Source organism: Falco cherrug, chromosome 4, assembly GCF_023634085.1.
Source record: "Falco cherrug isolate bFalChe1 chromosome 4, bFalChe1.pri, whole genome shotgun sequence".
NCBI lineage: Eukaryota > Metazoa > Chordata > Aves > Falconiformes > Falconidae > Falco > Falco cherrug.
The window spans coordinates 91,230,641-91,253,934 of record NC_073700.1 but is presented as its reverse complement, the minus strand read 5'-3'; the positions used below and the strand labels follow the sequence as shown (position 1 = coordinate 91,253,934).

Below are 23,294 nucleotides of genomic sequence, written 5' to 3'. Positions count from 1 at the left end.
ATTGAGCTGTTTCCACTTGTTGGACAGAACTCCTTTACTTGCTGCTGATGGATTTGTGTTACTATATTTTCTTGTGGATAGTAACACAGCTGTTCTGAAGTAGCACGTGCACTTTTTCAAAATGGAAATTCTTCCATAACACCAAAAGTGTGAGGTATGTCTTTCTCTTCTGATAAGCTGACAGGATTTTTTTAAAAAATAGCATACAGAAAAAGGCGGGAGAGGAATTAAAACTCACGGTTGACAAAATAAGCAGAGAAGTCTCTCTTTGGAAACTAGTTTAGTATGGAATTGTGGGAAGAGAAGAACTATTTTTCATACCTTCAGTTAGGTCATATGCTATGTGATCACACATTTAATTCACTTAGCTCTGTAGATGAGTAATCACATTTTACCGAATTTGAATACACCTACCCATCTGCCTAGATAAAAGTTAAGTGGGTGGGGCACTACTAGCATAGTACTACTGTGTGTGGATGTTGCTTATAGGAAAAATACCAGATTTCTTTTCTTATTGGTATTATAGAGCCATCTCATTCTCTAGCTGTAGCTAGTATGTAGTAGTGAATGTCTGCAAAACATGGATTGCTTGTGTACAAAACTGAAACAAGCATAAGAAAAATTGTAAAATACATATTAATGCTGAAGAAGACATGGTTTCATACACTTGATATTAAAAGTAACTTTGAATCCAGTAATTCCGCTACTATTGGACTTAAAGGAGTAGGGGAGATTTCCAGATGTTTTTTTCCCCTTGCTTGGTGAAAACAGATTTTTTTCATATAAGGCTTTATAATCTTGTTTAGTAAAACTGTATTTTGCAGAATTGAAAATGTGAAACTGTAGGTTTTCACTGTTGGAATAGCTATTTTTTCCAGTGTGTATTGAGGCTCTTACTGTAGTACATACTCTCATCTTATTAAGATTTGTTTTGTTACTTGGCAGTGGACTTTGCCTTTTGTCCAGCCATGTTGATGTGCCTTTCCTTTTCCTCATTGCACTGCTGCTTCCCTTGTGGAAAGGGACTTAATTTGAAAAAAAAAACTTTTAATGTGTTTAGAACTCAGCATTTGAGTTGACTTTCTTGCAGATTGATTTCTTTATAGGCAGAGTTCTCATCTGAAAAGATAGGGTTATAAAGCAGATTTAAGAACCAAAATTCATGTTCCAAATTTTTCAGTATTCCTATGCTGTATCTGTTGGAGACCATTTTAAAGATTTACAGTTTGAATCAGGAAGGCAAGTTATCTAGTCTTCATGCACAAAGCGGTTGAGTAGGTGGTTGTTGCAGAGCTGCTTAGAATATAACCTTGAACTAGGGGCTAGAGAAAATAAATAAAACCAATTAATAAGGTACCAAGTCAGAGAGCACTATTACTGCTATGGCATAAAGAAATGAATTATACGTTTGCCTGCTAATGCAACACAGAAAAGCTATACTATGAACTGGAATGTTTTGTCAAGGTGGTTTATGTTACTGGGTGATTATAAATGTCTTGGAAGATCTGTGGTGAAGCCAACTGATTAAATTTAGGTCTCCCTTTTCAAATACACTATGATCTTACTGTGCTAGGGAAGATGGCAGTGCTTAGTCAGTAGTGCAGCATTCACTGGTAGTTATTGAAAGAGCTGGGCTACAGTGGGTGTTTTAACCTCTTGCGGTCTGCTTAATTTGTTGTTTTTCCAGTTGTATTCTCATGAATCCCTTTGTATTGTCTTGTCCAAAAGTTACGGACAAAATTGGTTCCTTTGTTAGGCTCTGTAGACCCTGATATATTCAGAGTGTGTAATACTGTTTGTGCTTAGGTAACATGCGTAGCTCGCTACTAGCGTGGTGGATTTAGCTTGCTCTTAAAGCGGTTAAGAAGAAAAGAGGTTTTCAAGTTTACAAACATGAGAAGATAACACATGACTGTTATGATTTGTCAATAAAATGCTTTTTTTTTTTGTATTAAAGGGAGAGTTGGAATGGGAAGGAAAGAAGCACCTAGAAAATAGCTTGATGATAAAAACCGTGTAAGCTGAGTGAGACCTGTATTCCTGGAAATCTGACATGTTTAACACTGTTATTGTTGCTTCTTCCTCTATGCTTTCAAATATCAAGAGAGTAAAATATAGCACTTTAATTTTTAAGTTACTATTTGGAATTCTTTCATTCTGTGATTGAGAATGTAAGTGGTACTACATCAGTAAACTTTTTTCTATTAAATACATTAATAAATCTACTGTTCGGTAATCAATAAGTTAACTTGTGAAATTCAATACAATGTTTCCTTTTGAGGAACAACAACATTGTAACAGTTTTGAAACTTGTAACTAGTAAGGCTTTGATATCTTAAGTAGTTTTTATATATGTGAATATGTATCTTGTGTTAAGTAGGCAGATAAAAAATGAGTGCTGGTTTGTTTTGTGAAATGTATGGTGCTACGCAAAATAATACTAAGAAGAAAAAAACCTGTGATATTTAAACCAATATTTTTTTTAAATAATTTCTTGGGAGGGTAGGGCTCTTTTTGTTGTTCTGAAGAATGAAGGAGAGCAGTGCTGAGTTTTAGTTTCAAGGTGACTTCCTTATTAGTGCTTTCTTCCTCTATCAGTGGTTTCTTTACATCTGCCTCTTCTCATATGTGTTTTGTAGATAATGTCTTAAACTTTTTTTCTGGTTTTATTTTGTACCTATACATAATATTATGTAATTACCTCCATTTCCCTTTGCAGCTTATCTAGTTTTGCTTCTAGTCTCCTTTGTTGCTGTCTTTGGAAGAAAAAAAAAAAGCAGCTTTAGAGCTGCTTAGTTATAATGCAGGCTAGTCCTACTGATACTTATGGGTTTTAGGCAGATCGGTTTCCTTTTCTTTTTTCTCCTTTTTTTTTTGTTTGTTTGTTTTTATTTTGTTTTCTTTTCCCCCTCCATGTATAAAGGCATATTAAAATCTGTATATGGTTCAGAAGTGATTTTATGAATGTTATGAAGTCTGGCAGTTACACTCTTTGTAGGGATATAGGCCTGTGTAAAGTGAATGCAGTATGCTTGTAAATTACTAAGGATGGCAAAGGTGCCTTGTAAATGAGGTAGAAATCCTGGGTGCAAATAGGAAGAAGCATCAGTAAACTTGACTCAAACAGTAGCTGCTTAGTAGTCCCTCCCGTGTGCCTTACCAGCAGATGCTGGTGCGTTTGATTTGGGAGATTGGGATGTGGCACGTAAGTTTAGTACATTTCCTGATTTCTCCAGGCTTGGGTGAAAAAAAAAATTGGAATGTTTTGTTGGATTTGTTTGCTGTTTGCAACACAGTTCTTTTCAGTTGTAGCCACTTCATGTGTTCCTGTTTACTGTGTTAAAAACAAACTCCTAACAAAAGGTGAGGTAGTTGGTGGTGAATGTCAGATAAGGTCTTTTATATACGTGTGTGTGCATGCAGGCACATTTAATAGAAATTTGTTGGAAGATTTAGAGAGCATTGTATATTTCAGATATCTCTCCTGGTGTGTTTTCAGGGTCCCAGTAAAATGGCAGCGTCCTGTTAAATGGCAGACACTCGCTATTGTGTGAACCAGTTTCTGTGCTGCTGTGACTTCATCTTTTAGGTCAAATGAGTGTTAGCTTTGAATAGAGTGAAGTTGGCTGGTTTTATTATGTATAAGGCAGTATTTCTCCACTCTCAGTTCTGTATATGCTTCTGAGGGAAAGCTTGTAAATGTCCATAGTTTTTGTTTTGTGCCATTTTTATAGATGGAAACTTGTACATAAGTCTTGTCTAGCCTGGAAGGTTCTCATGGGACTTTTGAACTAGTGCTGATGGAAGAAAGTGATAGCTGAATATTTGAAAAGATCATTAGGCTTATGAAAACAGCAGGTTTTATCATTGTAACTTGAGTAGCTAGCACTTGGACAAAGTTGCCTTTTACTTAAGATTCAGCATTTGTGTGTTTAGTTGAAAGTGTTAATGTTTTTGCTCTAACTCTCTTGGGTCTAGCCCAGTGGACAAGGGACAGCAAGGGATTCTTGCAAAGGCCTTTGGAATGCCAAAGGAAGTTCTAGTTTATTATTAGCACAGACATGCACTGTGTAATGCAACATAAATTTTCTTTCTGACATAAAATTAAATAATGAAAAACTTTTGGAAAAATTAAGCCAGTGCAGAGATTATACTTAATCAACATATTTCATAACTAGGTTGCTATCATTTTGATTTGCTGTTAGGGGCTGTAGTATGTACTAGAACTGAAACGTAAATATTTGTGTGCATGTGTATTTGCTGTCTCCCAGATGGATGCAATTCTGACATGAGAAAGTTACACTGTGGTCATTTGGGGTGTGAAACCTGTGATGGAGAATGGTTGGGGTGTTTTTTTCTGAGCTTGCATAGATCCATGTTCACATCCTAAACTCTCTTGACTAATGTTGGTAAAATATGTACATCAATCCATTGTCAATGCTTGGCTTCCTTACACGTTTGTTTCTGAAGAAAGTATAAAGATTTAGGTTAATTTTTGCACCAGATTTGCAAATCTGCCTCTTCCCCCCCCAAGTTATGGTAGGTGATCAGGTGAGCATTAGTAGTCATTAATTTGAACAGATTTTCTCATTTCATCCTTGGTAGTGATATAAATGAGCCTCTTTTACTTTGAACTGAAGTGGAACAGAAGCAGTCTTATGATCAGGCATGGTGTCTCAACTGTAGCGTTTTAAGCTGCTACTTCTCTTTTCAAGTGCATGTGAAATTATGTCCGTATTTCTGTTTGTGATATAGAGTACTTGCTTTATATGAGGTGTCTTTCAAAACCAACAAACAAAAAAAACCCCACCAACCCCCCTAACAAACCAGAAATTGTACTTAGGAAGGTTTTGAGACCTTTAGGACATGTTTTAAGTTTAGTGAGGCTGGAGTGAAGTCCTTGGGATGTGGGTTGTGTTCTGCAGGTAACTGGAGTCAGTGTCAGTTTAAAATAGTTGATGTAGGAACAAGATGTGCAAGCAGATGTTTTCCAAGACAGGTCAGTGACATCCTTGCAAATGATGTATCAATTATAGAAGCCAGTTTAGGACTAATGGAGCTTATTAGCTTGTGCTTGATGCTGGAGAAATATAATTACACTGATGTTACAGCCGGTGTGGATCTATAGCAGTATGCCTCTGCTTGAGATAATAATTCCTCTTGGAAAGTGAGATAACTGTGAGGAGAGCTCTGGCCTAGCATTTGAAGTGTATGTGTTGTCAGAATAGTCTCCAGCCCTCCTTTTTCTTCCTACTAGCCCATCTTAACTCTGTATTATGGAACTTATGTACTACTTCACTTTTATTCCAGTTTGGCCAAGCATCTGAAAATTTTCTGTGGGATTTGGTACTTAGATTTCTAAAGTAATAATGAGGAAAAATAACTTCAGCAACATGGTTCGTAATGGAGCAGAAGTGAGCTTTCAAGGGAATTTTTCTGACCGATATTATGTGTGTGTTTTTTGATGGATACGGATGTTAGTGTCTTTAGTGAAGTGAACCAAACCTTACATTTTCATTGAAATTTCAGATAACGGAATTGTGCAGTTTGCTTTTTTTTTTAATTAAAATATAAAAAACCTTCTATTATTTTATTGTTGGGTTTGTTATTACCATCTGTTATTGTTATCCTGCTGTGCCAGGGTATTCTATAAAACTTTACTCCTGGCATAGAATTTAACTGTGTTAGTTTCAGAGTTGTCCTCATCTGGGGTTTGATTTTTTTAATTCTTTCATTTTTTCTTTCAAGGGTCTAGCCATTTGGATCAGTTTTACCTATAGAATTTTGAAGCTTGTGCTGCAGTATATAGTGTGTGTACCTACACATTGTTTTCAATCATTTCTACATAAACTTGGTTTACCTAAATGACTTTTACATTGGTTTAGAAAGAAGACTGAAAAGAGTTGCTTTTATAATGCAGGAACAGGTGTAAATTTGGAAATTAGTAAATATTGCACACAAAATAGAAACATTATTGTACGATATTAAGTAGTTGTTTGGTTGAAGCATTGAAATGTAATTTGTGTGGATAATTAGAATGATTTAATTTAATTGTTAGTAAAATTAAATTTGACATAGGGGTCGATAGTCTGTAATGCTTGTATTTGGCTGCTTTGTTTGGTATTGAGTTTGGAGTTGGGGTTGAGGGGGGGGGGGGGGAGGTTGGCAGCCTCTGTACACTGGTGCTATCTTTTGAAGTCTGAAATTCTTGTGTCTCCAGAAGTCCTGGTTTTGCTATTGCTTGATAGTTTTTACTTTGTTTAGCTAGTGAATACATTTTTTTATCCTAATTATACTTTGTCCTCCCTTCAAGTGATATACTCAAGCAAAATAGATTTCCATCAAACTTGTAATCAAGACAATACTTGTAAATCTGGTAAATACCCTTGCTGTTCTTAGGTAAAATGGGTTAAAAACCCTTGCATTTCATGTATCTCGTAATTTTTCTGTCTGGTAGCAGGGTATTAGGCTAGTTGTTCCATGCCCTTCACCTCAATTAATTTTTTTCCCTTTTGCTTTTTAATGAAGAACTGGATAAAACCCACTACTGGGCAAATTAGGATATCCCTTTGAAAAATTGAATGAAAAATGGTTAAATGGTATTTTTGCACAGTAAAGTGTGGTTTTCTAATTTAAGATTCACCCCCACCTCTGCCCTCATTCTAGGTTGTTTTCCTGCTATGGTTTTGTAGATGGCTTAGATATTTTTTTTCCTTATTTTTCTCTGTATTCTGATGAATAAAGTATGTGCCTATATACAAATAGTATAGGCCTATTTGTGGATTATGTTTGCTTATCAGTAGTTGTAACAAGGATTGGGTACTTCTGATTTTTTTTTAGGGAAAAAGCATACAGTTAAATTTCAAAAAAGAAAGCTAAGATTTGTTGCTGTCTTTCTGTTGGTTACATTGCAACCTTTAGTATTCTGGCAGGTTTTTTTTCAACTAACTTATTTCAATGACAGTTGAGAAAGTGAATCTTAAGAAGTTGCTACAGTTACTGTTTCATTGTAGTGTTTAGATTTTTTTCTTGTCTCGTTGTTGTAACATTAATTTCATTTTGTTGAATTCTGGACATGTTGCCAGATTAATTTTTCTTAAATACTCCATATACTAAAAGTGTTTGCACAAGTTGCATAGGATCAGATTATCTTTAAAGGAGAAAATCATCCCTGATAAGTAGTGAGGAAAAAGGAACGTATCTGTCCTATAGGTATACTATAGGTATACTTGTATTTTGCAGTTCTTTAATGGGAGAAACTACATCTAAGCAAGTGTTAACATTTTCTAACAACCTGTTCAGGTGTAGAATCTTGATTGATTAACTCTGTAGATTTTTTTAATATTTTCTTTATGAAATATCTTTTCTGTTTCATAGACTTTTGGTTATTCTATAGGCATGGTGATAATGATTTTTAAGAAATAGCTTGTCAAAAAAGCAGATATACTGGGAAAGCAGGCAGACTCAGTTTTAACTGGGTAAATCTTGACTTTTTTGAAACAGGAGATCAGCAAAATCTCGAAGCAGAAGTCCGTATTCATCGAGGCACTCGAGGTCTCGTAGCAGACACAGATTGTCTAGATCCAGAAGTCGTCATTCAAGTATTTCTCCTAGTACATTAACTCTGAAGAGTAGCCTGGCTGCTGAGCTGAACAAAAACAAAAAAGCAAGAGCTGCTGAGGCAGCCAAAGCCAGTGCAAAAGCTTCCAATACTTCAACACCTACTAAGGGAAACACTGACACTGCTGTAAGTGCACCTCAAGTGAACAATGTAAAGGACCTGAAGAAAATAAAAACCGAGCATACACCTTCTCCTACAAGCAGCGCAAATTTGAAAAATGACAAGGCAAAAGCAAAGGTCTCACTTCCTGAAACAAAAGGAGAAAATAATTTAATTGCAGACAAAATTACTAAACAGAAACCTACAGCAGTAAAAGAGAATAAACTAACTGTTGTGAAACAGCCATCAGTCACTGTAAAAGAGAAAAGCAAACCAAGTACACCAAGTGTAGTAACCAAGGAGAAAGATCGAGTTGTTGCATTACCAACCTCCACACTGCCACCCTTGCCTTTGCCTCCCACGCTGCCTGAAGATAAAGAAACTGATAGGTGAGTTGTGACATACATTTAATTTTTGGGGTTGTCTGTTCCTTTTTATTAATGTTGCTGTTATTATCTAGGTGGTTTGTTTTTTTGTATAGTTATTATTTCCTTTGGAAAATAAATATAAACCTATTTGCTAGATCAGGCTGATGCATTAGGTGGTTTGTTCTTGCTCTTCTTTTATGTGGCGATTAGTAGTGAATTGTGAAGGAATTTGATCTTAAAAATAATTTAAGTGGTTCTTGAAAAGAGAAGGACTTAATCTAGGAGGAATCTTTCAGCAAAAAGTACACTAAAGAGATGATTTAAAATTGCTGGTACATAATAGCTTTGGGTCTAATGCAAGGATATAATCAAGGCTTCAGGATTTCAAGTTTAGTGCAAACATGTACATGTTTCCAGGGAAAAGTTGAATTCAGTAGTGATATGTGAAAATTCTTTAATTAGCTGGGGTTTGAGGTAAAGATTCCCTCCCCTTTGGAAAGTCATCGTTTTTATAGCTGTGTGTTATTTTAGTGTAATTTATTTCGGAGATCAGTATTACTTTGACTATATATAACAAGTGAGGTTCATGGCTTGTAATTTATTTTAACTTCTGAAGTGTAAAAATTGGTCTGTAGTGAAGAAATTCATGTCTTAATTCCAAGTGTCATCTGAGTTGAGGCTAAATTAAGTCTCTTCATAGTCGTAACAGAGAATATGTGCTGTGATTTGGGTTGGAATATTGTGCTGTTGAGCTGTAATTTGTTGTTTTTCTTTTGGTTTGGTCATGAAATTGAGAAAAGTTACTTTTTTTTTTTATACTCGTGGTGTTACATGCCTCTCACAAGATACAAGAAATAAACTTACAACAAGTAAAACAAAATTTCATAGCATGGAAGTAATAAGTAATTTGTGTGGAATATTTTTGTAAAAAAATCAAACTAAAAGAAAAATTCAAAACCTTATGAAGTACTTGTTTCTATTCCATATTTGTGAAACTGGCCTGTCTTCTCTTGTTCTTTGGGAAGTCTATAGTGTTAAAGTCTTTGATCAACAAAAGTAATTATAACCAGAGGTGTAAATACTTCTCTTGTGTTTGCTAGTAATTTAATGTGAGGTTAAACGTTAGAATGCACGGGAGTCCTTGGCAAATACATACAACCTAACAAGGTATTAGATATTTATTTTTTTCAGTAATAAAAGAGAAATCTTGTTTCTTGTCCTTCAGCACTCTAGCAAATATTGTTTTAGTTGTTCAGAATTACATCTGTGTGGCAAATGTGTGGTTGCCTTTAAAGTTATGACAAAGCCATCCCTTCTAGGTAAACGGGTTTTCTGACATTGTTAGGTACAGCAAGATTTACTGTTTTAACTAAAAACTAAGCTAACTAGTGTAAATATGCGACTAGTATTGCAGTGTAAATTGCAGTAATATGAATTGAGATTTTCATCTTAAAGCTGGCTAATTGCTTCTCATTATTAGTATTTTTTAATGTACTGTTTGCAGTACAGTTAAACTGCACAGAGGAGTTAAGCTGCAGTTAAGCTACAGTTCTGTCAGCACTGAGCTCATTCTTTCAAGAATAAAAGCCTCATGTTTGCAAACAGCCGCATTAGAAACATTAATGACAAGGAATAGAATGCCATTTATGCTTTGCTTGGTTTTGCCTATAGGATGTTATAAACTTCAGATCAGAATGGTTGCAATTACAAGTTGTGATAAAGCTTAAGACATCAAAGAAAAATTACCAGTGTTTTTTAGGAGGGAGGAGGGCAAAGATATTTATTTACCTTGGGTTCAGAGTTGCTGCGGGGAAATTGTGCCAACAAAGAGAGCTTGATGCTATGAAGAACTGGCTGGTTCCTAATGTCACGTCAGTTGTGAAGTTCAGTAAGAGTCTGATAAACCCACAAATAAACTACCTAAAGGAACAGCAGTGTTGCAAAACCACTGTGTAGGTTAGCTGAAAGGGAAAACTGTTGCGGTGGTCAATGACATATGATTTAACAGACCTGGAAAAAAGGCTGCTCTTGGCTGCCTCTGTTTTCATGTACCACTTTTATAATCTGCTTCAGAACATCTCATATTGTACTTTTACTAATACTGAAAGCTTGGGGGTGACATTTTTAGAAAAATACAAATAATGTATTTGTAATAGAAAATGTTTATTTTTCCTGAAAAATAATAATAAAAAATCTTTACCATTATTATTATTACATGCACTGTGCAAATGGTGGTTTATTCTTTATAGCATGTTAACAGTTATATTTTTGATATGAGCAGTATATGCTTCCTTGAGGTGCTTCTCTTAAGTCAGGCAGCAGCATCTTGAGAAGTGGTAGGAGACATTCAGGTGTTCTGTTTTCATGGGGAAACACAGACATACGCAAAACACTGGAATGCTTTATTTAAATGTATAAAGAATGCTAATTGCAATTAATGTAAGAAAGAATAGATGCATTCTGTATGAGAGAAGGTAGCAAGATCTTTCCATTTACAGAAGTTCCTGCTTTGTCTATGAAACTAAGCAGGTAAGAAGTTGCAGAAAAAGTGAGAAAGTTTGAAATTTGCCAAGTGTGAATACTCTGAGAGTCCTGTAGGGGAGAAACAGGTATGTAATTATATAAAGCTCAGAGATAGCTGTGGCTTCAAAAAATGCTGGATATGCAGTAGCTGCACAAACCTAGCTAAACTAAAGGAAATTCTGGTGAAATGGAACCATGTGTTTAAAAAGAAATCCTGCAGCAAGTATAATTTTTTCAGAATTTCCCCATTAGAATGGGAAGAGCATCTCTAGAGTTACTGCATATAGTAATTGTTAAAGGAATACATTGCTATACCTGTGTTTGGGGGATTTTTCTCAAGGCAGAGATTGACTTGTCAGGATCTGTTATATAATTATGGTTGATAATTAAAAATGGTCAGGTATCAGTAACCCATGACAGAAAAAAATTTAGGCTTTTTTTCATCAGTGGTGTTTTTTTTTTTTTGTGTGTGTGTTTTTTTTTTTTTTGTCCCTTGATTTGCATGCTGATCACTAGAAACGTGTTTCAGAAAATGTGTGAGATCGGAATCTGTAAATGAGGTGGTGTGGACTGCCTTGTAATGCCTAGCAGTGTTACTGTAACCGCAACACTCATTATCTCTGGAGACCAATTTTACAGGGAACTGAATATAGTATAATCTTCTCTTTTATATGAGTAGTCAGTGAGAGTACAGATTTTACCACTACATGTCTTGCATCTGGCAGCACCTGAGCTCTAAATATTCTTAATAGCCTAGGACATAGGCTTGGGAAGAAGCTTATGTGGCAGGAGAAGTCCAGCCTTGTAAGGCTTGCTGTGTTATTTAACCTTAGCTTTCACTAGAAAGATCTGATGTCATATTTTCTGTAGAATTTTGGTAGTTATCTGAGCATTTTCCAGAGAGCTATTTGTGAGCCATTTGTAGAGCAGAAATCAAAATTCTGCAAATTCTAAGAGTGGAGATTTCACACGTTAATGCGTCAACAGCCTAGAATGTGTTTTAAAAACATAATTCCAGTAGGTTTTTCTTTATGTATGTTAATAGCAGTCTACTGTCTTCTACTTACTAGCAAACTTGTGTCTTTTTTAATAGCTTGCGAGAGAATCTTTCAGTGAAGTCAGTTAAGGAAGCAGAGAAGAAACTTCGCCATCTGCTTGCAGATTTGCCGCTTCCGCCAGAGTTGCCTGGAGGAGCTGACTTGTCCAAAAGTCCTGAAGAAAAGAAACCAGCAGTTCAGTTACACAGCAAGAGAAGACCAAAGTATGTTTGAGACTCTCTTTTGAAAGCCTATCAAGCAAGTAGAAATGATAATAGTTTCTTCAAAGTATATTCTTTTCAAAAGAATTCTGCTTTTTGAAGACTTTTTTAATATTAATAAGGCTTAAATCAAACTGCATGGTTTATTGTCACTTAATGGTAGTAAGCCAGTTATCTAATAATGTCTCATAAATTCTTAGTGTTGAGGGGGTTTTACAAAGTTAAGACAATCCTTAGATATATTAGCTGTGTTCTTAGAAATGCTTGTTTTCTAGAATATGTGGACCACGACATGGTGAAACAAAAGAAAAAGAAATAGACTGGGGAAAGCGCTGTGTGGATAAATTTGATATCATTGGTATTATTGGTGAAGGCACTTACGGCCAGGTTTACAAAGCCAGAGATAAAGATACAGGTAAGTTGAAAAAAGTAAGTGTAATCCTGCAATTCTAGAGTGAACAGGATATTTTGTTTGGTTTTGGTCTGTTTTTATATTGAGTAAAGGTAGTGATATTCTGCTGTCTAATATTTGGGAAGTTTTTAGTTATTGGTTTGTTCAGTTTTAAATCTAGCATTTGTCTGAATCAGAAATTATCTTTTGCTGCCTTGGAAAATCATTTATCTGTAAAGTTGTGGCTAAAAGCAAGCTAAACAGCCCTAATTTCTAGCTTTTATTTCTTGAGTTTTGCACTCTGTACACAATTGAGCTAGTGTAGAAGAGAGTATAAATACTCTGGGGCAACAAAATGGCACCTGAGATAGGTTGACAAAGAATAACAAAGTTTGTAAAGGGATGGAAGGGTGAAAGAAGTTATGTGTGAGATTTAGCCATTTTCCTTCTTCATACTGCAGTAGTCACTAGCTGATCGTAGGAAGAGAATCCGCCTCTCTGCAGCGCAGCCTTAAATGCTGTGTATTGGGTATTTTTCTTGCAGTATGACTTGACTTTACAACAGTAACATAATTTTTAAATTTCATGTTAAACTACTGGTCAAATGAGCAAGCAGTCACTACAATGGTATGTAAGAATGTTGTCACTGCCTCTAAATAGATAATGCATTGAAATTTGATTAGTAGTTCTTTTTGTAACTGCTTGCCCTTTTGGTTTATTTGTACGTGCTTTGAATGCTGGATAACTGTCTGCTTCAGCAGTAACTGAATCATGTAGGATCACATACCAGCCCCAGTTCCTTCTTTCTGATCTCCAGAAGAAAGAGCAGTGTAATTATAATTCCTTCTTTATTCTTTACCTATGCTTGTCTCGGTTTGCAAACTTCAGTTCAAATGTCACAGATTTTACTTTTTACCTTGGAAAGCATTGTTAAGCATTGTTAGCAGCTTCTTCCTGCTGTCCTGGGATTCTGTTCTCTGCGTATGTAACTTTTTAATCCTGTCATAACCATATTGCCTCTTTGGCAAGCTTCAAGTTTTTTGTGTGCAGCAGTAATTTCTTAACCTCCAGCAGAAGTTGCTGCTGTCTGTATTGAATGGGTCCATACAGTTAGAGTAAACCTTCCATTAGCTTTGGATTCAAATCCTGTGCAAAGATTGGCATTATGGCCTTTGAGATACCTTATAACAAGCTGTGCGATGGGCTTTCAAAGCAAATGGATGTTGTGTCATACTGGAGTGTGATCTGTTGTGTTCATATCATATACACTGGTGTAGGGTAAGTCCTTTTTAGAGCTAACAAAGGTGTCTGTGCTGTTCATAAACTTCCCAGACACAGCAGTAAACTTCCACGCATAAAATGGTTGAGTTGCCATACAGTCTTTAGATTATCCTCCACCATGAGTAGATCATGCTTCTGCCATTTTGCAGAATCCAGCTTCATCCAGCCAAGCCTGCAGTAAAATAATGAGTGTTTCTGCTCACTGTAAACAAGGGAGTGACAATTCTGCTTGTAGGAGGTATACTGATGAATTCGAAAACTCTTCAGACATCTGCCTGGTTTCTTGAACTGTGTAGTACTTCTGCTAGATACGTGCATTCTGACCTGATGTAGTAATAAATCCAGATAAAGGCCTCTATCTCTAAAGCTGCTGTTGGTAATCACTCTTATATGATATGGGGGTTTATTGACAGGCCTGGGGTAGAACATCAGGACACAGGTGAGTTACGCAGGAGGAAGAAGACAGTGGGTAGCTGAAAATTCCCATTTATAATTTTGCTTCTCCATGTGATAGTTTCCCAGCAATGGTTAATTCTGTTTCTGTTCAGCATAGTGTTTGGTGCAAGCATCAAAATGTTAACTGTTCAGTCCATTCAGAAATAGTAAAAAATAGGAAAGGTTTTATAAACAAAAGAACAAACCCAACACTAAATCCCATACTTTGGTTGCTGATCAATGTTTTTTATTTTAATTGTCACTTAGGGGAAATGGTGGCACTAAAGAAGGTACGTCTGGATAATGAAAAGGAAGGGTTTCCAATTACAGCTATTCGGGAGATTAAGATTCTTAGACAGCTTAATCACCAAAGCATTATCAACATGAAGGAAATAGTGACAGATAAGGAAGATGCTTTGGACTTCAAGAAGGACAAAGGTATGTATGCTAACATGGAGGTAGCTCTTTCTGATCCTCTTCTTAACACAGTGGTAGTCTGCTATGCTGGATCTGAAGTTAAGCTTCATTCAAAAGTATGTTTGCAAATCATGATGGTTGACAAGGGATTTTCATTTAATTACTAATAGAAGTCCTTTAACCCAGCTATGCCTTTTGCTCATGGAAACTTTTTTGCAAAGATTTTGCAAAGATGGGATAAAAAAAGTTACTACTTCATTCCGGTTCTGCTGGAGGAGAACAGATGTTTGATTCTTTGACACTCGTGGATTAGGGAGGCCAGCAACAATAGGAAGCTCTTAATTGTGAGCATTTTTAGTCTTTTGTTTTCCTCATAGTATTCTCTCATCATTTAGAGTATTGTAGGCTCAATGCTGAAGAGATGTTTTCCATCTTACGCCTTGGTTTTATTTGAATTGTGCATTAGTTTTTTTCATAATTGGGCACGTGTGTCTTAAAAGCTAGGAGGATAAATGAGAAGAATGAAAAGCAAGATTTGTGTAGTGATGATGTTTTTCCCCAAATGGAAGGCATGCAGACTTTCACTTTTTGGTTCCTTCAGTGTTAAGTCTGGCTTGTTTCTATTACTGAGAGTGGTACTTTTGATACTGCAGTGGTCACTTTGTCTTTGGAGGCCATTTCCCTTTAGGTCCAAGTCTTATAAACCTGCCATTTTGGAGTATTTTAGTGTCCTGTAGGCAATTTGATACATGGTTTGGCTGAGGAGAGTGTCTGGAGTGTTGTACTTGTGGTTCTTCCCTGTTCTCCCTCCCTGAGATTCTGTACAGCACGCCCAGTATCAGTGGAGTGGAAGATTCCATATGTACTGTATACCCACAGAAACACAAGGTGACATTGTAAGTCAGAAGATGGCTGTGAAAATTAAGCAGGAAGTAGTTTGAGGTTTTTTCCTCACATCTTTAACAAGTATAATACCTTGAAGGGTATACAGCACTGATGATATTTTTGTTGTGTTTAATAGTAGGAAGCATCTAGCAAAAGAGTTTCTCTAGGTATGTGCAGGTTCAGTGGTCAGCACCCACTCTGAATCCTGACGGTCTTCAACAGTCAGTTTAGGCTTTTCATGTGAATCTTGTACTGAGTTTTAATTAGGTCTAACCTACTTGGCTAATGAGACCACACTGAGCTTTGACTTAATACTTAATGATTCATTAATTAATTTTCTCCCTTTCTGTTTGGTGCCATGTCTAGGATTGAGTTGTAAATTTTTTGGTGTACTTCAAACTGTATGTCTCATTAATTTCAAATGTGGGTTTTTTTGTCCAAGTCTGTATTTGTGCTTTTGATATTGCTTTCAATTTAATTTCTCATTCTTATTTAACAGCTTATTAAAATGATTACGTTTTCAAAAAATTTGCAAGGGAAGGGGCTTCTCTAGAGATGCTAGAATAAAACTAGTTTCTGATAGTCTCTTGAAATCATTAGCATGACAATGAGACTGTGCTATTACGATTTGTCTGTGAAAAGACTGAAGGTTGTTTTTTTTTCAGGCACTGCATTCTGTATTTCTCTAATGAGTAGTCTATTGTGAGATGGGGATTTATAGCTGAGATGTTGTGGCCAAGTTGTAGTCTGTGCAGGGAACACACGCAAGTGGGAGGAAGTTTGGTCATTTTCACAGTGGACCATTGCAAACACAAAAGTAGGCTGCTTGGCTTAAGAAGGAGCCATTATAAAAGTGGTAGTGATGTCTTGCTCAGGCAGAGCTTACAGTAGAAGCAAAGTGTTTTGCCCTCCGATGAACATGCTTGTGCTTAATGTGTTACATGCTTATCTTCATTTTGGAATAAAACTCCTAAAAACCCTGCTGATATCCCATTTGTAAAAGCAGATAATGAGAATGTTTCTGCCAACACATTTTCCTCTAGTTAATATGAGTAAACTTTGAGTCTAAGGCTGACTGTCATATCCTGACCTATTCCTCTTATTTTGGTTAAGGTGTGGTTTTGTGGTTTTTGTTTTTTTGGTTGTTTTTTTGGTTTTTTTGTTTTCATTTTTTTGTTGGTTATCAGTAGTTTAAAATGAAGTAAATTTAGTTTTCTGGCAATTATGTAGATGCTGGGCATGCTTTGTGCAGTACTTGTTTTAAGGTTGCTTTTTGAGATAGTAACGCTGACTTGCAAACCAGCAATGGCTTGACATGTACAACTTTGTCTTGATACTTTGAGCTGTGTTACATCTTTTTAAGTGACATACTCTTTGTTTGGAAGACATAGGATTATCTGATTTGTTTCAATATTTTCAACAGGATTTTACTTTTAAAGAAAATAGAAGTATATTTGTGTCTTATCCTGGTCAGCTTGGGTTGTAAGTTTGACAAAAGGAAGCGTTTTAATAGGTAGGATTGGTTTTAGGCTTTCTAGACCAACATTAGGAAAAGAAATGTAACACTTTGGACCAGTGTGTTACAAACGTTGAAGTGTTTTTGTTTCCATCAGTGGAAATACAGCACATCAGACTGCACAGATGTTTGTGTAGGTTGGTCACATCCTCGACTGAGTGGGTGATAGGGTCTGCCATACTGAAGATGTAAAGTTTTTAACTTTGTGATCTTTGTTATGCGTGAGACATGCGTGATGATAAAGCTGGAGAACAGCATTACTGATTGTTAATTGGTAACATAACATCTTGATTCTGAGGCACAGTCCTGTCAGGTAGAAGGTGTATGTTGGGTGTGGTGAGAAGGAAGTATCCATTTTGTATGTTTCTCATGTAGGCTTTTCTCCCCTATGTATCATTCAGAGGGAGATAAGTGACCACACTAGCTTAGGGATGGAAACACATGACTCCTAATTTGTATTCTGTCTTGTGTGTCTGCGTAACAGCTGACTTAACAGTATGTTCTGTAGGTAGTTTTTTTTAAAACCTCCTATGCTTCTGTCAGGACGTAAAGCCTCATTTGACTTCATAGCACCAATGAGCTATAGTTTCCATTCAATATTTTCCAAAAATTTCAGAACGCTAGTTATTTTCATTGAAAACTTTTTCATCTAGAGAACTAGTGCAGGAGCAATTGTGGGTGTCAGTCTTCAACAGCAGTAGAACCAGCCTGGCACTGTTGGTGCTTATGACCAAGTGTGCTGGCAACTAAACTTTCCTTTACTTCTCCTTTTCTCGTTGCTTGATGGTAGTTCAAATTAATTGGAGTTTATGTTCATGAACTTCAGTTCATGTCCTTTTGGAGCAGAGTCTGAATCTGGAATTGAAGAGGAATGTACTTTGTGGAACCTTTTCATCTTCTCTTACTTTTTTTTTTTTCCTTGTCTGAGAAAGTTTGTGTGACCTTTCCTATGCAATAGTAATTGAAGAAAACAAGATTTAAAACTGAAGCTGAAACCAAAGAGTTATTTCCTAGCTCTAGTTAAGTCTGTACACCCCATAAGCTAAGCTAGTTGAGCCACTTCGTCAGTTATAAAGTGAATTTTTGGAAAAAAGGTCCTTTGGTTTTTGTCAGCTCTTGTCTGTTTTCTCAGTGGGTCTGTCATTTTTATGACTTGGGTATCTCTCTTTTTGCCTTGGGTCACCTGAGATGTTCCTTCAGTTCTCAGCTGTCTCTTTATCAGCTAGAAGCTATTTGCAAGCGCTCTGCAGTCTAGCTATGGGACTGCTATGATCTCTTTTTACTAAACACGTGGAGAGTGTCTGACTTAGCTTTTGTTGCAGTGGGTGTACCTCCTCCTTTTGGCTGGAAGAGGCATTTTTAATTGCAAACCCAAAGGAAGATGTAAAACTGCATGGGAGACTAATAAAAAAAGATACGGTTAACATTGCAGTTTGGTGTTTTCTTTGTGGGGGTTATCTGTGGTGCGTAGATTGTGTGTGTGTTTCTGTAATTCTTTTTAAGATCAAAGTTTACTTTAGATGAAATTTTGAACTGATCTGCAGTACAAACTAACAAGCGTTTTTAGGCATGAAGTTGGTGTGGATATCCACAGTGCTGTAGTACACATGTCAAAAGAGCACTGGCTCTGGTACCTTGTATGACTAGCAGGTTACTTTCTCACAGCTGTCACTTTGTCTGAAAGCCAGTGGTTCAGAAGGAGTCTGTGACAGCGATCATGTAGTCGTTAGAGTACTTCATTACAGCATTCCTTCTCTACTTGTATCGTAGCTATAGCTTTATCTGGGTTTCCTGGGAAGTGGAGTAAAACCAAACCGAGCTGAATTTCAGAAGCCTCTAATGAGCAGCCTTGCTACTGCTGAATAGCTGATGCAGACTTCTTACCAAATAGTTTTCATGCTCCAGCTAAGTTATCGGGAATAGTGTGACTGTTTGAGTGGTGCTTCCCATTTGTGTGTGCTGTATGGACTCTGGTCTGGAATGAATGCAGACCTAACTGGACAGCTTTTCAACTTGATCCATGTTACGGCAAAATGAGAATAATCCCTGATTATTTATCAAAGATTTCTGATATGTTTGGTTTACTTTTCCTCTGCTTTTAAGTTTTTTGTTTGGTTTCTGATTTCCGTGTAGTATGTGATGAAACAAGGACAGTATTTACTCCCAGTGCTTCTGTATGCCCTTGCCCTTTAAGAAAATGTTTCCGTGTACGTGGAGTTTGGTTTTGATTTGTTCCAAGGGGAGAATGCAAATGAACTTGCAATGGGAGAATAACACTGTCATCAAATAAAAACTTAATATTGAATGAAAATGTGGAAAAAATACAAAGGAAAAGTTCTGGTTTGAATAGACTAAATTTATCTTAAACAGTAAGTTTTGTGATATCTAAATGAAAAAATGAGTATAGCAGTGATGTTTTCTTTAGTCTTAATGTGATTAATTCAGTTGCTGTGCCTTTATTTGGTGTTTTGCAAATTAGGAAATAAGTTTGTAAAACAGGAGTACAAAGAAAAGAATTACTGTCAGTTAAGGGTCTAAGCAATTTAAATATAGGGAACTTAAAGGAATTGCTAGACAATTTCCTTAGTTTTCAGGATCTGCTAAATTTCTGTTTAAATCTGTCATGGAATATAGTGTACCATGAGTACTGTAAGAGAAGTGTTAAGGAAATGGAAGAGTAAATATAGTCCAATTATCTTTAATCAAACAAGGGGGAATTCTATGTATTGTGTAGAAGAAACTGAGGAGTCTTGTTAGTGAAATGAAAATCTGATGGAGTCTCATTTTGAACAGTCAGTACAGAACAGTTCTGCAGTTGTTGAACCTGTTCAACAACTCGGCATTGTACATACCATGCACTGAATGAGACAGTGGTCTTTTTTTGTTTGTTTGTTGGTTTTTTTCAGCATTTCTGTATTTCAGGATACTATTGTAAAACATTTATACAAGGATTGAATTAAAATTTTTACATAATAAGGCACTTCTGGCGTCTGGGTTCTTCTGATCTATATCTAATCAGGTGTTTTGAGAAAACCCAAACACCTTCCCTATGAAATTACATTTGGAAAATACTTCCTTAAAAGCTGTCATGTGTGGGCTTTTGGATCATTCTACCCTGCTGCTCCCTCCCCGCCACAACCCTGCCCACGCCAAAGCACTTGAGTCTTACTTTGGGAACAAATACATAACTTGATGTGCTGCTTTGTTGGATCTGTGTGATTTGATGACAGTTCAAAAAAATCCAGACCCTGCCTGTTTCACAAAAATGCAAAGTATGTTTTGTTAGGGGTTTTTTTGGCCCCTTAGAAAATCCTTTGTCATTTACAGGTCATCAGTGCCATGTTTTGTTGTTACCCATTTTGTATGCATAGCTTTACAGTATTATACCCCAGTTTATTTTGTGTTTTGGTTAAGAAAACTGCTACTGTTAGAGCTCCATGACTTGAAATACATGAACAGGAGGAGGAGATGTGTTAATCCTTTAATTAATCTAAACTGATATCTCACTTTCTGACCCTTACTAATTTTAATTAGCAAAATGGTCAAAAAGATTAAATTTTCTAAGTACAAACAAAAAGAGTAAGGTAAGGATTGTTTCCATCCATGTGAATCTCCTTTATTTATTGTGTGCCGCCCTAATACATTCAGCTGCTATCTCTTATCCCATATTCACAAGTAGGCAATATTAGCACTGTTCGCTCCATCAACAGGTAGCGACATTACAGTTTCTTACTATCTCAGTAGATGAAAGGATGGAGATGAGCGGCATGGTATTAGAAAAGGAAGTGGGGCACCCAAGACATAACCCCCTGTTAGTGCTTTGTTCAGCTGTGTGGACATGGACTGTAGGTTGCCTCCCACCCCACCACAGGTACTTAGGTATTGGGAAGTGCAGGTCATTTTAACATAACAGCAGTGAGTAACTTTGAAGTCAAATGAGTAATTCTGGGTTTGTTTGAATTGCATCCATTTTACTGTAACAGAGCTTTGGGTATTTTTATGACACTGCGTCTGGAAATGTGGATATTGGGCAAAGGTAGTATGAAATATAGGATCATTTTAAAACATAACCTGCAAGTTATGAGATGTCTTGGTGTTCAAAAGAACAATTATTTTTTCTGTTATGTTTTCCTTTTTGAGAAAGAAATATTTCTGTGGCATTTGTTTTGATTGAACTAAAGGATGCTGTAAACTTGAACTCACTGTGCTGTAGTTAGCAGACTTCTGCCTATGCATAGTTCACTTCTGAAGTCTTCCGTGACTGTTTTCTTCTTCTTGAATTATCTATAGCTTCTTCCCCTGTTATGAAGGATCAGGTACTGATGAAATGCAAAGGAGATTTGAAATAATCAAGTGGAATAACATAACTGTTTTATTCACCAAAACTGGAGAACTCTATCAGAAAAGGGCACCACGTTTGTCTAGAAATGAACTAATGGAAGTTTCACTTCAGTTTGCTTGATAACTTTTTTGCAGCTACAGTCACTTCCAAATACGGTTTGAATAACACTGAAAATCATGTTTTAATGGTTAGAGTGCTGAAGCTAGTAGACTAATTTTAATAATTTCTCATATCTAATGAATAAGATTCAGCTTTAACAGTTCTTGTTAAAACAAATTCTAACGTTGCATAACATGTAGGTAGTGTATAGGTAGTAATGCATAAATGTAATGGATCCATGCATTTGCTCTTGCTGTGCTATGGAAAGAACATTTAGTGTTTTTACTGCTGTAGTGTATGTTTCTTAATGAGAGTTGCAGAGAATATAAATAATCAGATGCCATCTCTCAGGTACTACTCTGATTTATGAGTTGTCTCCATTGTCAGCTTTCCTTCTTGCATGAGGTACCAATTGTGATTGAGAAATCCAGGGAGCTAGTGTCAGAACAGGAAATTGCTCAAGGCATGGAGCCTGTTTTGCCTACAATGTACAAGAAGGCTGTGTTCAGCAGCTCTCACTAAACAGGTCTGCAATCCCACTGACCCTTCCTAGTGTTTCTCCTTGCTATGTACACAGAGCGCAGCCTGCTGCTGAGACAGTTACCTTTCCTTTGTATTCCAGAGCAAGAAGATACCAAGACCATTGGTATTCATTTTTGATGAGCTGACATCCTCTAAAGGGCATATCTAGAGTATTCTGGTACTGCAGCATTTAATATCAGGTGGTTTATTCCAAGGCATTTTAAAATATGTTGTGGTTCATAATTCAGCAGGTGCCAGTGAAGTAGACCTAACACCAGGTTGCAGCTATCTTGTTTTAAAAGACACAGATTAGGTGCCTCTGTCCTTTTACCATGCAGAACTGGTGAGCTGCATTGGTGAACTGGGTTACACATGTAGTAACAGAGCAGACTTTTGGTTCTTTATGGCTATTAATACTGCCTTCTTTCCTTTTGAAGTGGCCGGATCGGGTTGTACCTGCTTGATTTACCTCCTGTTCTACCTCCTCTGTACACACCGACAGGGATCTTTTATGATCAGTATTTCACTTCCTCTGTGTAATATACAGCAAGACAAAAGGACGTGAACTAAAAACAGTGAACTTGTGCAGTGGCCTGTGGTTTAGCTGCTCTATGCTGATTTTTGTTACAAGTTTAGCACTTAACTTGTATGAGTGATCTTTTTTCTGTTTGTTAGATAGCAAATGCATTTAGCATTTGCTTCCATTTTCAGCCACTGTGCAAGGAAGCAAGTCAGTTCATTAGCATTTGGCAGTGTCTGTGTGTGTACATTCTGGCAAAGCTGACTGATTATAGCTGTTAAGATTTTCACTGGCTTCTGAGTTGAAACTTCTTATTTAGGAACTAGAACCTGTAATGAGTTCTTGTTGGGCAGAAGCTATTTGTACTTTAGAGTGGTGGCTTTGAAATCTCTTTGGGGAAGGCTTTTGAAAATGGCAGGCAGACAGACCCATGGGAATGTGGTTTGTGCATTGCCACCAGTGCTCTGCAGGGACTGCACTGTCTTCTCTGCCCCAGAGTTAAGAAGAAGGGGAAGAACTGAATACTACAGAGTAGATTGTACGGGGAGTGGTTGTGCTGGAGATCAGTTATGGCTGCTTCTGAAGCACTCCGCACTTTCCCTTTTTAAGAATACTTTGTTATCTATCTCTCAAAGACCCTTGGCTTTAATAGCTTTATTTGTGGAATTGCACAGGCTAATGTGAGATAAGACCCAATTCTGTTACACTTAATGTATGTATGTGGCAACTTGTAATATGAACTCTGTCTTTGCAGAGCTGTAGGTTAGTTCTGCTTTCTCATTTCATCTTGTCTTACAGGTATATTTAGTCTGAGAAGAGCAGGCTTACTACTGACCCAATTCCACACGGAAAGCTTTAAAAAATCAGTCACTACATCGTGACAGATGAACTAATGCTGTACATACTTTGTTTCTACTTTCTCCCCAAACCTCATATAGAAAATATTAACCCAGTTAATTTTTCTTTAAATAAAATGGATGGAGATTGAGAGCGCAAGGGAGAGTACATGTCCATCCA

General features: G+C 36.6%; 1 protein-coding gene across 6 annotated transcripts in view; it reads left to right on the top strand.

Moving 5' to 3' along the window:
* CDK13 (cyclin dependent kinase 13) overlaps positions 1 to 23,294 on the top strand; it is a 49,239-nt gene that overhangs the window by 4,187 nt on the left and 21,758 nt on the right. For all 6 annotated transcript variants that reach the window (XM_055709756.1, XM_055709755.1, XM_055709751.1 and 3 more), the window contains exons 2-5: positions 7,504 to 8,109; positions 11,705 to 11,872; positions 12,145 to 12,284; positions 14,244 to 14,414. In XM_055709756.1, coding sequence (XP_055565731.1) covers positions 7,504 to 8,109; positions 11,705 to 11,872; positions 12,145 to 12,284; positions 14,244 to 14,414 — 1,085 coding nt within the window. The remainder of the gene's footprint in view (positions 1 to 7,503; positions 8,110 to 11,704; positions 11,873 to 12,144; positions 12,285 to 14,243; positions 14,415 to 23,294) is intronic.